This window comes from Palaemon carinicauda, chromosome 8 (genome assembly GCF_036898095.1).
Source record: "Palaemon carinicauda isolate YSFRI2023 chromosome 8, ASM3689809v2, whole genome shotgun sequence".
Classification (NCBI taxonomy): Eukaryota; Metazoa; Arthropoda; class Malacostraca; order Decapoda; family Palaemonidae; genus Palaemon; species Palaemon carinicauda.
In genome coordinates, this window is record NC_090732.1 from 159,649,804 (window position 1) to 159,667,669 (window position 17,866).

The 17,866-nt window shown below is 41.9% G+C and overlaps 1 protein-coding gene across 2 annotated transcripts in view; it reads left to right on the top strand.

The window, feature by feature from the left end:
• Positions 1–17,866, top strand: part of LOC137646059 (lysophospholipid acyltransferase 6-like) — a 99,575-nt gene that overhangs the window by 10,996 nt on the left and 70,713 nt on the right. The window contains exon 2 of one of the 2 annotated variants that reach the window (XM_068379215.1): positions 2,718–2,769. The exons of the other annotated variant lie outside the window; for it this stretch is intronic. Coding sequence (XP_068235316.1) covers positions 2,755–2,769 — 15 coding nt within the window. The 5' untranslated portion in view covers positions 2,718–2,754. The remainder of the gene's footprint in view (positions 1–2,717; positions 2,770–17,866) is intronic. 2 annotated transcript variants of the gene reach the window in all.

Below are 17,866 nucleotides of genomic sequence, written 5' to 3' on the forward strand. Positions count from 1 at the left end.
CGGCTCACAGCCTCTGCTTGGAATTTTGGAAGGTCAAATTACTGTAATGTATTTTTGGCTAGGAGAAGGTCTATATTTCAAATAGTTTTTTTTATACTTTTCTGATCAGTGTACCAATATGTTTACTTCAAGAATTTAAGGTAAATATATTTATGCTAGTCTCCCATAAACTTCAAGAGCATGATTTTTTTTTTCTTATCAAAGTAGAATGCATTCCTCAAAGTTGTATTCATCATATTTCTTTGTCTCCTCGTTTATATATTTACAGTTCTTATATTATGGTTATATTGAAACCTTCATTTCAATTATCATTGGAGATACTAATTAAATTTGTCTAAGGTGTAAAATTTGCCCAGAATACACGCAAGCGAGAATATATTATGCTAGCAAGGTCTTACTTGTGTGGGCATTGGATACATATAGCATATGTATTTCTGGATTTAGAGGAAGAAACTCATCACTGCTTAGTAATTAACCCTATGATATGATGCCTATGTCCTTATGATTCCCAGTGTTGAGGAACATCACCCCTAAAAGCCCATACTTATTCAACCAATCTCTACAAAAGAAAAATTTTGAAGCCTGTTTTCTCAAAACTAAATTTTGGGAGAAAATTTCTTACTGCTATCATCTAATATTGACTTAATCATTCAAACATGAAAAGGTTTGTAATATAACCTACAACTGTACATTCACTTTTTGAAAATACGGAAGACTTCCATATGAAAAATGGCCGCCATTGAACGTGATCCCTATACATTGATAAAATAAAGCATATAAAAAAAGAAAAGGAATATGAAATTTTCCCATGGGTAACTCTTAGAATATAGAATTCTCTTTCCAATAGTTTTTAAATGAAAGAAATCTATTGAGAAATGAAGAGGAAGTAGGAGTTTGAAGTAACCCTAAAATAACATTGTTTCAGTGTGGCACCCACTTTATGATCCCCTGGTGGTAAGATTGAAATCTTGCAAGAGCTTCATAATCACCACTAGCCTTATGGATTCAGCAACTTACTGCCTACAGTGCTGGAGAGAAACAGACCACTGCCCACCTGGTGTGGCCATCCAGAGACCATGCGAGTCTCTTCCCCTTTGGAACAAACCTCTAGAGAAAGGATTGGGTTACTCTTAATCAAGCCAGAGTTAGGTTTTGAAGGACTGGAGACAATCTTCATAAGGAAGGTCATGCCCCCTCTGCTAAGTGCCCATGTGGGCATCCTATTCAAACAATTGACCACATACTTTGTAGGTCTGAAAAGGGCTCAATCTGTACAGATTTGGACTTCTACAAATGTAATCAGGCTGCTATGCAGTTGATACAATATTGGCGCAATAAGATATGATGATGAAAGGGGTGAAGCCATGTCGCGCAATAAGATATGATGATGAAAGGGGTGAAGCCATGTCCCTTAATGATAATGAACAGCAGCGGAGATGTAACACACCATTGTCCCAGGTTCACTTTTAAACTTTGATATTTTTCCACTCTTTTTTTTCAACATAATTAGATGTAACTTTAAAATGGTCTCACCAAGTACCTGTAATCAGGCATGTGATAACCTTCACATTGCATTTCTGTTGGTTTCACCACACATCATTCTTATCTAGGGCCTCAATTCTTTTTCCTATCAGTCGATTAGAGGTATCTTACCCTACTATATTGATTGAAGTCTTATTATACTAAGTAGTATTGCTCTAAATACTAACAGCTACCTCTTATCGCCTAAAATTATTTCTCTTCCTTTCAAACTTTCTACATCATTCATTGCATATCACTTGTAATAACTACTGTCTCTTTCCATTTTTCAAGTTTTATAATGTAATGTCCTTTCCATATAGGCCTACATTATCTTCAAAAGTACCTTTTACAATAATTCTCAAAAATTAACTTTCAGCTCCTTTCATTCTTGTATCATTCAGATATGCCTCGCTTGTATGTTTTTCATTCTATGATCCATTTTCTTTAATCTTTGCATTTAGTCATCATGTGGATTTGTTCCCATCAGCTGATGTTAAAAAACATCACCGTAAGCATCTTTGTCCTAGAAATTAAATGCATAGAACAATTATCTTTATTATTTCATTGTAATGGGGGAGTGTTTATAAATTATATTTAGCATACATGTAGTATATTTCACTTTATATACTATCTTATTAACATGGCTGAGGTTCAAATATTGAGAAGGCCAAAGTACCAGTGACTTAGAATATTGACAAACTGTCAGATATGACCAGCTGATATGAAGGTTGGTTACTAGAGAAAAGGGCCTTGATGTTTGTTGCTGGCAATTTTTTTTTTTCCAGAATTTTTTGTATACCTTCCAGTACAGGTTTTGTTTCTTTTTATACTTAATGTTGTGTGATGTGATGAATTGCTGTGATTTTATTTCAAGTATTGTTTATTGTGGAAATGTATGTGTCATAATTGGATCAAGTCATTCATAGAATATTGGTCGTGTGAACAGAAATACACTTGAGAGCTTCTCTATACAGTTTGGAGCAATATTATTGTATTTCCTTTTGAACTTTATTATGGCTTTTGTTTTGCATGTTATGAAAATCTTTAGAAACTGCTTTTTGTAGATTTTTAGAATCTTGCATAAAGATCCAGATCTTGAAAGCTTTCATGTGTCATTTTGTGTCAAGTGCTTGTAGTGGGGTTGCAGAGGTTGTGGTTCCTCCCAATACTGATCTTCTACCTTCTGTCCTCTCTAGGCCTTGCAGGACCTAGTTTGCTTCTGTGGGCCTTCTAATGCCTTCTAAACTTGTAAGTTTTTTTTATGGAGAATGTCCTCTTCTGCATGGTAAGTGGAGTAGTTCTTTAGGGAACCCTTCATATCACCTGCTTAGTTTATGTCTCTATAATAATTTGAAGTAAAGATACTAACTGAATTTGTTAATACAGTACATAATTAGTTTATCATGCATCTGACTGCAGTGCATGATAAAATTATTTAATTTTTGCATTACATAACTTTCTAGACAATTAGAATGTTATGTTTAACTTTAAGTCTTATCTTTTATGTTGATTTGACCTTTGCCTCTTTTTGTTACGTTGAGTCTTGCTCTCCCTCTCAAATAGAACATCCATGGTACTGTAAATCTTAGTTCATAATTTTTTATCAGTTTGAGATATTCTTTATCTGATGCTGTATCCTTGAAAGCCTTGATTTCTTACACCTAGTGTGGTTAAATACTGTTCGTGTAGTCCTAGCAGTAATATTAATTTTGTACTTTTAACCATTTTAATTCATTGTTTTTTGACAGATATTGTAGATATTGTATATGTGTTGTGCAATATACCTTTCATATTAGGTTTGGAATACTGTATTAGATTGTATACCCTATGGAACCAGCTATATAGTCATGTTAAAATTATCATATATTGAAGAGTATTTGTTCGCATATTATTTATCTTGCAGTATAGTACTGTATATCATGAAATGTAACTAGGGCTGAACTGAGAGAGGAGAGGTACCTCCAACATTTGAATGAATTTAAACTTTTATCTAAATAAGGTATGCTTTGGGAGATTTTTTCCCCCTGGTTTTAAGTTACTGCGTGCCATATATCCGTCTGGTTAGATATCTCTATACTGTGGCCTGCATGGTAATGCTTGGCATTGGTAACTCACTTCATTGTGTTTATGGGAGTTTGAGCTTGTTTTAAAGCTGGAGTCATTTTTCTCATGCACTGCATTGCGATAGTAATGACCAGTGATTTTCAGCAGACTTTATTTTGATGGGAATGCACATATACTTGTGCAAAGGAAAATCCCATGAGACATATTTTACTCCTGGGTATTTTTTAATTTTGTCAGTATTATGTGATGTAATCTACATCTGGTATTTTTGTTTTCAAGCATTTTTACTCAGGATTTTTACAAAATGCGATAAATTTTTCATAACAGTAATTTGTATTGTTCTAACTATACAAACCTGAGTCCTTTACATAAGAGAGATAACAGCAAGGCTAGAGAACATGGCAGGTAAAGTTTTTATAATGAGGTGTAAACAAGTAGGCTAGCCGGTAAATACTGGCCATGAGCGGGGAAGCACTACCCCTCTGCTTGAGCAGCTGGGACTTTCTATGGGGTAGGTGATGGTAGGAAAGTGAGAGTGAGGGACTCAGGTTTGTAAATTTAGGAAAAATCCAAAATCCCTCTAAATTTGTTATTTGTTCTGACATAATACAAACCTTTGTCCTTTGCATAGACTCATCCTTAGGTGGAAAAAGGCTCCTTCCAACTGGCTAGAAACTTACCCTCGGTTACCAAGAACTCGGTTCCTTACATGTGGTGCAGAACTAAGGTTCTTTTACACCTTGTGCACCGGTAGTTTGACAGTACCAGCAGGTTTATGGCCCGTGCAGCAAAGGATGCAGAGCTGAAATTATCTGTCGTAACCACAAGGCATATGTATATCAGTGGGTTATCTTGGTTCCAACCGTCAGTCATATGTATACGAGTGAGTTTATCTGGTTACAACACACTCCCCCTCGTAAGGAGTGTGTGAAATGAGAATTTTATACCATGTAGGCTAATAGAAAAGCTACAATTAAAGTGGTCTTGCCTTCAAACAAATTGATTCAAGCTGACAGGGTTTCCAATGCTGTTCCCCAACAGAGGCGAAGATGAAAGTGAAAAGAGAAGGCCAATCAATCTTAATTTTCATCCCAGTCTAACACACATTCTTTATCTGGTGTTAAAAAGTCCTGCAAAAGGATCAGAGGCAGCTATACCACCTACTGTGTAGTTACTGCAGGTCCTAGCAAAAAGATATTTAGGGACCTGTAGGTCGATTCCGACCAGTAAGGGACATTACATGTCGTCTGGTGTTTCCAAACGCCTGCCTGGTGTACCTGTTCAATAGAGAGATTCTTACATAATGACAGGGTTGTAGCTACTCCCCTGATATCATGAGATTTACCCTGAGCTCCACCTGGAGCAGGTGGTGAGGTTGCCAAATGGCTGCAGTCAGTGACTTCCCTCAGCCAAGAGATTGTATTTAGTCACCTTATCACTCTCATTGTGTTGAAGAAGAGGGGCTGCAGGTGGGGTCAAGTTGTTTGTATATGTTCAAGGTAGTGGTCAAGTGCCACAGAAACCAAAAGTAGGTGACAGAGATTATTGGTTACATTTCTAAGGCTCGTGATCCGAGACAAAAGAACCATGGAATTGAAAACTTGGATAAAGGAAGACGCAAACTGTCTCTTGCATTTGGTATGAGTGACGCTAAAGAAGAGCCCTTGAAATTTGCTAATACCTTTTTGGGAAGTTAAGGCAAGCTTCCTTTCTGAGGTAAGCCTCAACGGTTCATAGACCGCAAGACCTTATTAATGTCTGAGTGTGGTGGTCTCACCTCTCAGAGGATAAGACAGTTCAGAACTCCATATGAGTATGGAGAATTCTGCTGAAGTGGTAACATCAACTCCTGACTTTGAAGAGAGTGATGGCCTATCACTGCCAATACTGAGCATAGTTTTATCTTTGGAGATAAAGTAAAAATTCAGCTAACCATGGCATAGAGATTCTTGGGAGGAGAAAGCCCCTTTTCCCAACCACTGATGATGTCCCACCTAGTTTGGCATACAGAAGTTGATGATTCCAGGAAGTATCCCGACATCTCTCGCTCAACTTCGTGTGAAAAGTCTGTCTCTGTGAGATGCTGGATAACCTCCACACGTGAAGCCAAAGGGATTCCACCAACTTGGGATCTATGGGCGTGTGGTTGGCAAACCATTTCAGAGAGAGGAGATACTGTAATACCCTCAGAGTCTCTTATCAAGACGAGTAGAAGGTCTGGGTACCATTCTGCTATATTGAGTTGGGAGTGGACCAGACTTGATTCAAGACACTCCTTATAAGGATACTTGGAGGTACAGTATTCTTAAATACTGCTTCTGGATCAGACATTGCTGAGCAGAATATCAGAAGCTTTTGATTAGTGAGATTGCAAACTGGTCAACTATCTGAGAACCCTTCAAAGTCGGGGTCTAGCTTGCCATCTGAGGACTGTTATATGCCAATGATCTTCATCCTCCTGCTCGGTTTGTCCGCCACCGATGTACTTTTGCCAGGAGTAAGTGGGCTGTTAGAGTGATCGGGTCGAGCACCGCCCACTCGTGATCTCTACTATCAGCTGGCAAAGCTGCAGAGAAACAGTATTGTACCACCCACAGCAGTTTGTTACCTATGTCTCAAAAATGGTGTCATCGCTTATTTACACCTTACCTCACCGAGTGACCAGTCAAAAGAGGGTTAAGTTGTTGGAGTGTGAAAAGAGCCTCTCAAAGCCCCATCACTTTGAAATAGGATTGACATATCCAGTTGTTCCCTTGTGCAGACTTTAAGCGTTGTAGGAAGTAAGCTCAACTGCATATTTTGTTGCGTCCATGAACCGATGAAGTTCTGGTGCATGCGTTAGCAGGGGCGAGCCCTTCAAATGGTTCGTCCTTACAGTATCATTCTAGATAAAGTCTGGGACAATCTCCTTTCGGAATCAATGATAGAGGAATGTTTCTGTCTCTTCAACTCCTATTGAATGGACTGCAAGTGGAGACAACCATTTAGATCGAGATGTTCCAGCCATTTCTGCAAAAACTATGCTGGCAGATGGGTCTGTTGAAGGTGAGGGAAAGTCACCTCTCAATGGTGTGCTAGTTCTTGTTTAAGGGCTATGTTAAGGTGGTGTGTATCATTACAATTTTGTGAACTATATAACCTTAGGCCTTCCTTTGGGTTGTATTTTTGTGGGAATAAGTGAGAGGGTTAGTAGCATTATCTCCATTTGAGTGTAATCTAGCAGACAGGTGGTGAGAGGATGCATGTTCGATCGCGACCGTGTAAGAGTATGAACGACCGATCGCGAGCAGGTTAGAGGATGCACAATCGATTGTTAATGACCTGAGCAGTTAAGGTTTTGCCTAGTGATCGTGCACATGTGTAATAGCGCTCTCTCCAGAGTATGCAAACACCCAGTAGCATACCTAGTACAGTATTGCTCTTATTGGAGAGATGGAGCTATTTTAAGGGTGAGTGATTGCTAACAAGTTAGCTATAATGAACAAAAAGAGGTAACGTTCCAAACAGTGCTCACATCGCAAGCTTGTATGGTGGCGTTCCAAAGGAGGCTCGCATCGTGGTGGTGTTCCAAAGGGTTCTTGCTATAGGGAGCATGAGTATTTTCCTTCCAAAAGGTGATCGCAGTCATAAGCAACTGAGGAGAAATCCCTATAGCATGCAAGTTTTTGTTTTCTTTGTCCTCGGTGAAGAACTGGCCAACACTGTCACTCCCACAGGGAGAGAAGCAGTTGGAGGTACTCGTATGAATATCCTATCGATCTGTTTTAAAGGACTAATCATCCAAAAAGAAAGTGAAGGTCAGTAGCCCCATTTTCTTCAGTGTGGACAAAGTCAGCTAACTGATTATATTCTTGAGACGAGGGGACTTAAGGTACAAATAAGTGCTCTTACAAAAGTCTATCTCTGCAGAAGGCATCAAATAAAAGCTGCATACATGGGAAATATAACCCTAACATGTTTCTTTATCATTCTGTGAGGGCAAATGTTTCAAATAAGTACGCCTGCTATCTTTGCTTCCTTGCGATAGCTGAACACACAAGTGTAATATTGCAAATTCGTTTGGGACGTGAGCAATATACAGTACTATATCTCCCTTTGGGAGAACACTCAGGGAATATCACAAATTTTAAAAGTAATTTGTATTTTCCCTAACTATGCAATCTGAGTACAGTATAGAACAATATTGTACTGTACAGTACTGTATATCCCTTTTGGGAGATCAATCAGGTCTGGATCTTGTCATGATCTCTTGAAAAGCTTGAATTTTTTTCAGGTACTGTACAGTATACTAGAAGATCTATTCGATGCTAGCCAAAGGTCATGGCTTTCTTTTAGGTATAAGCCTTCCAAAGAGGAGGAAAAGGGGTTAGATGGAAACCACCTATTCTTCTAGGTGTAAATAGACTGGATCTGAATGGCCTTTTTTGTTCCAAGGATGATTGAAAACATTCCCTATTGTGATTTCTTCTATTCCAAGGACAGAGAGAGAGAGAGAGAGGGAGTGCAAGATCAATTCAAATTCTATCGGCGATAATTAGTAGTTGTTGAGGAAAGAAATTACTTCGGGTAATCTCGAGGGTGAGGATCACCCCGAAGAATAACTGGACGTTAATGGTAGCCGGGGAGGTCTAACTTATAGATCTGCCAATCATAATTGTGTGTGCGGGCCGGAGAGCGCATGTGTTAAGGCCTGCGTTCTAGCACTCATAGGTGTAAAGTCTTCTCAAAGAGACCTTAAACTTTCGCTGAATCCTAAACATGTTCACTGTAGGGACATGTCATGGATTTTGTGAGGTGCTTGAGAGTGACGCGTTGTAACCCACTCGTAAAGAAAAAATAGGCTGAGCACACGCCAGGGGTCTAGTAAGGTTAGTTACCCTACGTGTGTGTTCAGATGTGTGTACTGTACAGCCATGCCAACGTGTTTGATGAAAGACTTACATAGGCTCCAAAGTGCTAGCATGTTTAGGTGAGAGTAGCACTCAGGTGAGAGTAGCACTCAGGTGAGAGCGTGTACTCTGTTGAAAGCGTTTACTGTATTCGGGTGAGTGTGTGTATGTACTCAAGTAGGGATATGTGTTCATGCCTGAGCGTGCGTTGAGGGACATGTTGCTCATCAACATGGATCCTTTGGTGGGGCTCAAATCCCATAGGGAGTGCATGTGTGGAATGCTAGCATTAATCACGTCTCCTCCACAGGGGTGAGCATGCTCACTAGTTAAGAACTCTCTAAAGTTGCTAAAAATCAAGCTGAACGCACACAAAATCTGATGATCAGTGTTGCAGTCCAGACGGGAAAAGTTGGTTCAATAGTGTTTGCTCGCTTGAAGACATTGCTCGTAAGTGTATGTATTCAAAGAAGGATTCTGTGCAGTATTCCTCCGGAAGGAAACGTTTTCTTTCTGATACTGTTTGGCCAGCTGTTTGAATCGTGGGAGACATGCTATCATCCGACCTAAGGACAATGTCCCAAGACGCTGTTAGCGTCATTGCCTGAAACAAGTGTGCAAGAGTACAGAAGAAAATACAGTGCACTGGAAAGCGATAAACTGCCAAAATCTCCGGCTAGTGAAAAAATATTTGTTCCCTTATGACGGCTGCTATCAAAGTTACTGTTCAGTAGGCAAAGAGAAGGTCAGTCCTTTCCCACTCCTGACCAGTAATAACCGGCCACCGGTTTACTCCTCGGTATAAAAATTTAAAGCACTGGGTTCTCTACCTTCGCTGTTATCTCCTATGCATAAATTATGAAGGTTTTTATTTGTTTTGGAACAAATTTAAAACTATGCAATGCAGTATATAACTGAATGGGAAGGATTATTCAGCTATACTGCTAAACTTAAAAAAAATATCTTAGCATCATGAGTTTTCGAGATAAGCTGAGTTAAGTAAGTCATCCCTAAGAATGGCCAATTAGTAGATTAAATTGTTGCCATATATGGAAAGAATACTTTTATTTGGCCTCGTAGTACATAGGGACTGCACATACAGTACGTGCATAATGTTAAACCGTGAAGCAATGCAGCCGCCCATTTCTACGTTAGTAGACTTAGTTAAGTAAAGGTTAGCATAAATCCTAGAATTTCAGAATACAGTACAGTACATGATCAAAATATGAACAATGTATGGAGCAATCACTTACAATAAAACATGTTATACCTCTATTTTATATTTCTGTTGAATTTTGATTAATAATTACACATCTTTTTGTGATTTCATACTGTACTTGACTCATCTTAGCACGAAAAATAGTGCTAAAAATTTGAATGTGTGCACTATATAGCTTAGCTGAATAAATTTGATTTTTAAATATGCAACTTCCCTGGTAGTTACATATATATAGCTTAATCCCGCCGATTTGTCGCGCGCACGGTAGAAATTCAAAATTCGCGGCAATCGCCGACAGGTGGCCAGGTGATCGTACCTGTGCTCCCTCTATCCAGGTACCTGGAACCATTCCCATTTGTCCTCAGAAATTCCCTGCCGTCGTTCCAGCAACACGTTGGGAATTCGCTCTACGTTGTGGGTTTGTTTTGTCTACAAATTGGTGAAGTACCCATTGTTTGGATTTTTGTTGATGGCTTTCGCTGATATTGGATTTTCCCTATTTACTTTTCACTCAGATAAGAAAGATTTTGTTGGTCTTTTCGACTTGAACAGTTAGTTTTAACTGGTTTTCTAGTTTTTCAAAATGGCTGACTGTTATTAGAAGGTGTGTTAAGGGTTGCAAGACTCTGCTTCCAAAAACTACTCTTGATCCCCAATCAATATGTAAGAATTGCAGAGGTCATGTGTGTTCATTTAATAACAGATGTAATAAGTGTGAAAGTTATCTGAGAGAGAGTGGAGAGAGTATGATCGCTATGTTAGGCGATTGGAAAAGGACAGACTTAGGAGAGCTAGATCGTCGAGTGTTCTGTCTAATAGCTCTTCTGATAGTCGAGTCCTTTTTAACTTGCATAATACTAGTATTCCTGATCTTAGCCCTAAGGTTGTAGTACCAGACCCACCTATGGAGTCGGAGGTAAGTGAGCCTTCTATGAAGGATATTATGGCTGCTATCTCTGCCTTGGGGGTGAAAGTGCAATCCCTTACTTCAGATAAGGAAGTGATGTGGAGGGCAGTGCGTAGTTTGCAACGCAAGTTTGGGGATAGTGATAGTGCAGTGGAGGGTGCGTCCGTTCGTGTCTGTCATGCTCCTAGCCCTGGACCTCTTCCATGCTCCCCAACCCCTGGGAGAAGGAAAGTCGACAGGCTAAGGGAGGTGAGAGACGTTGAACAGCGAACGGACGTCCCCTCGAGCGATCCTGTTGATGCATCCCAGGATGCTCCCCCTTGGCGCAGGAAAGGCGAGAGGAGGAAGTGTTAGTCTTCTTTGGAAGATGCAAGACCTAGTCGCGGTTGACGACAACCTCTTCAGTCGAGACCTCTCAAGAGACATAGGTTCCCTGTTACGTTCCAGCAACCCTCGTGTAGCAATTGAAGCTCTCCGGATATATTCCTGTCGGAGGAAGACGATGTGTCCGCACCTAAACAGAGGCGTAGGACACATAGCTTGTCGGAGGAAGAAGACATGCACTTAACATCGGTTCACGCTTCTCCCCCTCCCCCGGATTAGGAGGTGTCGCAAGGGACTTTACCTCTTCTTTGCCAGAAGACCCCAGCTAGGGTTTCTGAAACTGTGGATGCTCCCTTGCAGCGATTTGGACGCATTACAGGAGGCGACAAGGATCGTGACGCTCCCTTGCAGCAGGCTGGATGCATGCAGGATGCACCGCAAGCAGTATGCCTGTCAGAGCTTCAACAGTCCATTATGTCCCCGTTTGACGTTTACAAGTCGCAAGGACTTACAGAGGAAGCTTGCAAGAAGGAACCTAAGGACGTCAACAGACCTAGGAAGAGAATAAGGTCGGAGCGAGACGCTAATAGCCAGCAAGACGCGGACTCGCGGCAAGTTGCAGCGCTTATGGATGCTCCCTCGCAGCGATGTGGACGCGTTTCGGGAGGCGACAAGGATCGTGACATAACCTCGCAGCATACGGGAGGCAAGCAAGCAAAACGAGGCGTGTGATTCTCCCACTCGTTCTACATCGGAGATCGCTAATCCTTTGGAGATCTCAGAGGAGGAGACGTAAGAAATTCTTCATGTAGCAGATCTTAAAAGATTACTTACAGGTTTGGTGGACTTATATCCGGATGACTTTCAGCAGGCTGTACCTCGGAGCCTGCCCTTTCAGTTTTTGAAGGGTAGACCCCAGAAACCTTCCTCCTTCAAGAAGACAGTGTTAGCCAGATCAGTGAAGAGGGCTTTTTCTACACTGAACGATTGGATTCTCTAGAAAAAGGAACAGGGAAAAACAACCTTTTCCTTCCCCACTACGAGATTGGCTTCTAGATCCAGTGTGTGGTATGAGACTGGGGAGGCTCTCGATTTGGGAGTTCCTGCCTCCTCCCAAGGGGACTTCTCTAGACTCGTCGACGCCTTGCGTAGATCAGCCATGACTAAGGCTAAAGTTATGTGGTCCACATCGGAGATAGATCACTTGCTGAAGCATCTTCAGAACAATTGAAGTCTTCAGCTTGATGGACTGGATTCTCGGAGCCCTCGCAGATGTCATAGACGAAAAGAACGAGACGCAGATGCACTTTATTGCCTGTCTCGATAAAGCCGTGAGGGACGGGACGGTCGAACTCACATCCCTTTTCACGGCAGGTATTATTAAGAAAAGAGCCATGCTGTGTTTTTTCCTGTCGTCAGAATTGACTCGCTCAGAGAGCAGAGCTCTTATATGCTCCCTTAAACAATCATCTCTTCCCTTCTGATGTAGTGAAGGATTTGAAGGGCAGCTCTAGTACAATAAGCAACGCAAGATCTAATTACCAGGACTGCGAAGAAAGTTCTTCCAGCAAACATTTTAGCCAGGAAGGAGAAGGAAGCTCCTCCCACGCGCCAGCCCTTTCGTGGGAGGGCCCTTTCGAGAGGAAGTCAGAGAATGGCTGCTGGAGGACAACCTCGTAAATACACAAAGCAGCAACCCAAAACCAGAAAATGAGCTTTACAACCTCCAGATATACGTGGGAGCCAGGTTATCCCACTACTAGCAAGAGTGGAGCCAAAGGGGAGCGGACGACTGGACAGTCGATGTATTGAAGGAGGGATACAAAATCCCCTTCCTAAGAAGGCCTCCTCTTTCGCCAGAGCCGTTAGAGTTGACAGCTACATACTCGGGGAGCAAGGCAGCAGCTCTTCAAGAGCAGGTAATCCAGATGCTGTCAAAAGCAGCAATAGAAGTGGTAGAGGACCCCTCGTCAGGGATTTTACAACAGACTTTTTCTGGTTCCCAAGAACTCGGGGGGTTGGAGACCAGTTCTGGACGCAAGTCCACTGAACAAGTATGTAAGCAAAGTCAAGTTGGCTATGGAGACATCTGCGTCAGTCTTAGCAGGCACCAGACAAGGAGACTGGATGATGTCAATAGATCTGCAGGACACGTACTTTCATGTCCCAATTCACCCGAACTACAGAAAATTTCTGAGATTCGTACACCACGCAACTACTTAACAGAACAAAGCACTTTGTTTAGGACTAAGCACGGCTCCTTACGTTTTCACTCGAGTGGTGGCGAACGTGGCTCGCTGGTTACATCTGAAAGGGGTACGAATATCAATGTACCTGGACAACTGGCTAATCAGAGCCAGGTCACAAGGAAAGTGTCTGGAGGATCTACGAGCGACAATGTCCACGACGCAACAGCTAGGTCTGGTTGTAAATCTGGCCAAATCACAACTGATGCCTTCACAAGACATCATCTACCTGGGGATGAGGATTCAGTCAGTGGTTTTTCGGGCTTTTCTAGCCCCGAAACGCATTCTAGAATGCTTAAGGAAAGTGAAGCGCTTCCTAGGGAGAAGGACCTGCTCTGTGAGGGAATGGATGAGTCTGCTGGGGACCCTCTCCTCAATCGAGCAATTCATATCCCTGGGAAGACTTCATCTACGTCCACTGCAATTCCATCTGTCAAGATATTGGACAAGAGACCAAGACCTAGAGACGTGGATTCCGATCCCTCTGGGAATCAGGAATCAGTTGAGTTGGTGGGACGACCCCAACAAACTCCTAGAAGGCCTCGAACTTCAATAGAAGAACCCCGACCTAGTGTTGTATTGAGACGCATCAGACATGGGGTGGGGTGCAACACTGGGGAAGTGCGAGATCTTGGGTCTGTGGGAAGATTTTCAGAAGGAATGGCATACAAATGTCAAGGAACTGGTGGCCATTCATCTAGCACTAATGCACATCCAGGAGGAAGTCCAGAACAAGTTAGTTCAGGTCAACGCAGACAACACCACAGTGTTGGCCTACATCAGGAAACTGGGAGGCACTCGTTCGGATTCCCTTTACAAGGCAACAAGATCTCCTACTGTGGGCAAAAGCGAGAAATATAATTCTGATAACCCGCTTCATAGAGGGAGAGAAGGATGTCAGAGGGGATCTTCTCAGCAGAGGAAGACAGGTTCTCACGACAGAGTGGACCCTGCATCACAAGGTGTGCAGCAGTCTTTGGAATCTGTGGGGAGAACCTTCAATAGACCTCTTCGTGACGCAGAGAACAAAGAGGTTACCAGTTTATTGCTCTCCAGTCCCAGACTAGGAAGCAGTGGCAGTGGACGCCTTCCTCATGGAGTGGGAAGGACTAGATACGTACGCCTTCCCCCCATTCAAGATCCTAGACAGAGTCATGAAAAAGTTCAGAGAGTCGAACAACGCCCGCATGACCCTGATAGCTCCGTTTTGGCCCATGAGACCCTGGAGAACAGAAGTGATGGAGTGGCTAGTAGACACCCCCAGATCGTTACCTTGTCGGAACGATCTACTCAGACAGCCACACATAGAGAGATACCATCAAAATCTTCTCGCTCTCAATCTAACTACCTTTCGACTATCGAAAAACTGACAAGAACGAAGGGCTTTTCAAGGGAAGCTGCAAGAGCAGTCACGAGAGCGAGGAGGACGTCCACAATCAAGGTGTACCAATCTAAGTGGGACATGTTCAGAGAATTGTGCAGAATTAACATTTCCTCTTCCAGTACCTCTCTTACTCAACTGGCAGATTTTCTGTTACATTTAAGAACACAAGAGAAACTAGCAGTATCAACCATCAAGGGATACCGCAGCATGCTAGCCTCCATCTTCCGTCACAGACATATTGACGTGTCAGGAGACAAGGATCTCTCAGACCTCATAAGATCCTTTGAGACAGTTAAGAGGAAGGACAACCCAACCCTGTCTTGGAATTTGGATGTAGTCCTGATGTTTTTAACCTTGAGCAGGTTTGAACCTCTCGATAAGGCTTCGTGAAAGGATCTTACTAAGAAGACCCTATTCCTGGTTGCGTTGGCGACAGCCAAGAGGATTGGAGAATTGCAAGCCATTAGCAAAAAGGTGGTCTTCAATGGAGAGAATGCAGTCTGCTCTCTACAACTAGGTTTTCTCGCCAAGAATGAGAATCCTTTGCAGCCATGGCCCAGATCCTTTACCATTCCAGGGTTATCTCATTTAGTAGGACGGGAAAAGGAGAGAGGCCTTTGTTCAGTGAGTGCCCTAAAATTTTATCTGCAGAGGACAGGCAGATAACTACTGGTGCTCGGTGAAGAAACCTTCGTTACCCTTGTCAAAGAATGCACTGGCGTTCTTTATAAAGGATTTAATAAGGGAAGCTCACCTGAACTATGACGAGAAAAGCTTTCCAATCCTCAAAGTCAAAGCACATGAAGTAAGAGCTGTGGCGACTCGATAGCTTATAGACACAACAAGTCTATGAAATCAATTTTGGAAGCGACATTCTGGCGAAGCTAGTCAATCTTCGCAGATTGTTACCTTAAAGAGGTACAGACTCAATATGAGGATTGTTGTTCCCTGGGTCCGTACGTTGCCTCCGCCACCATAGTTAGAGACGGTACTACTGCCTCTAAACTATAACCTTTTATTATATACCCTTGCTTTTTTCTTGAACTTGATATCACAGGTTGTCTGTGAAGGTTGTTGCAACCTTTCACAGTCTGGGATGCAAGTCTAAGATAGGTTTTATGGAGTGTGTTTTTGGGTCAGGTGGTCTTATCATTGTCCATGGCTATGCCAGGATAGCAGGGGTGGTGGTCTAGTCATGTTAAGGTCAAGGACTGTGTGGCAACCCCACAGAGAGTTTTACAGCCCCCTGGGTGGATTGCTTGGTCTCTCTAGGAATGCAGGCAAATGAGGCAGGATAACTTTGAAGCCAGCTTCCTTGTCAGGTAGGAACCAGATTATTGGTCCAGCTAATTTGTAGCGATTAATAATTATACAAATTCCCGACGGTGTTGCAGTTTTCTAACCCACCACCAATGGTGTCAATCAGCTACATACAATATATGTAACTACCAGGGAAGTTACATATTTAAAAATGGTATTTTTATTTTAAAATAAATTTTAAATATACTTACCTGGTAGTTACATAAATAAAAGGTCCCTCCCTCCTCCCCTCTGAAAACAGGGGCATGGATTTTCTGAGGACAAATGGGAATGGTTCCAGGTACCTGGATAGAGGGAGCACAGGTATGATCACCTGGCCACCTGTCGGCGATTGCCGCGAATCTTAAATTTCTGCCGTGCGCGTAACGAATCGGCGGGATTAAGCTATACTGTATATACTATATGTAACTACCAGGTAAGTATATTTAAAAATTTACTTTAAAATGAAAATACCATTGCTATCGATATATTGTTTTACATATTTTTTAAAATCTTATTTTGATGAATTATAAGATAGAATAACGAATATTAAATGTAGATTATATCCCCTGGGCCTGAAGGGAGTAAAAATGTCTGTACTTAGAATACACCTTATGAAATTCAAAGAATCAAGCTTAATTTTGGTGCTAATTTTCAGTCCATTTATAATGCTGCATATAATTGTACTGTATTTTAAAACTTGGTAAATGAGAAAAAATCACTGCACCTATTTCCTTAAACAAACACTAAAATTTCAAGTCTTGAAACAAATTTCTGTTCTACTTAGTGCAGAAATGCATGTCAAATGTTGATTGGGAGGCAGAGCATACTGTTGGGCATAAGGGACCAATTACCCAATAATAAAAACTAATGATTTTCATTTTTCAGGACTTGACTGTCTTCAATCAGTAATGAATTGCAGTATAGTTTTACTATTTCACTTAATTTATATTGAAACAATAAGACTGCTGCTTACAAAACAAATTTAAAACTTAAACTAAAATATTCCATGGAAAATAGGGTTTTGTCTAAACTTGTAACTTATTCATCGTATTACACTCTACTGTACTTAACTTTTACCAAGAATTTATCATAACTACTTTATCATATATCCTTCTACATAACTTTTGCTTAAAACAAGTAAAGTAAAGTTTGTCATAGTGTTCTTGTGAGGTTGTCTTGTACATAGAAGTTTCCTTACCATACTCAATCTCTTACATGTGCAACATTTAACACAATTATCATTCATTCACTGTGTAGTTATTCTTAACTCCATTGAGTCATAATTCAATCTGTTATTCAAAGTAGCTAGGCTAATGCCCTACCAAAAGGCATTTGTTCCATAACTGGAATACAAACCACGCTATTTAATAGGGGTATTACTTTCGGCGTAGCTGAAATGAGGCGCCATTATTTTTAACGAGGGTTTTCTACCCACACCGCTAGTTAGGGTGGTAGGGAGGGTAGCGTGCTACTCCCCCCTCACCTGTGCTTGAGCTCACTTTGCTCTCGGCTCGTGTCCGCTCTCATCCTCACCCGTCATATTGGCAGCCATTAATGCTTTTTCTTTCTTTTTCTAGATACTGTGTACATGAAGTTGGCCTCTGTGACCATGCACACCTGCCCTGGTTTTCCCGACCGCCCCTGTGGAACATTGATGTCGGCGGTCGAGACGGATCCTCAAACCCTTTGTCCTTCTTGTAGGGGCCAACGGTGTGATAGTGTTAACAAGTGTAGGGAGTAGTCTGCCTCCCAGTGAGAGAGGGTTTCGCAACGGCGGAAGTAGTCCAAGCGGGATGTTTCTCCTTCGAAGGTTGCTTTGAAGGAAGAAAAACCCAAGGCCACTTCTTCCGTCGCCCAAACCTCCTCCAAAGCTCCTGCTCGGTCGGTTTCTTTCGAGAGACCGTCGAGTAGTAGCGTAGACTGAAGTATTTCTGTCCAACTTCGGGTCTCGAGAGATGACATTGCTTCGCTAGGCGAAGCAGCTCCACCTCTCCCCCCAGGTGAGGCCGT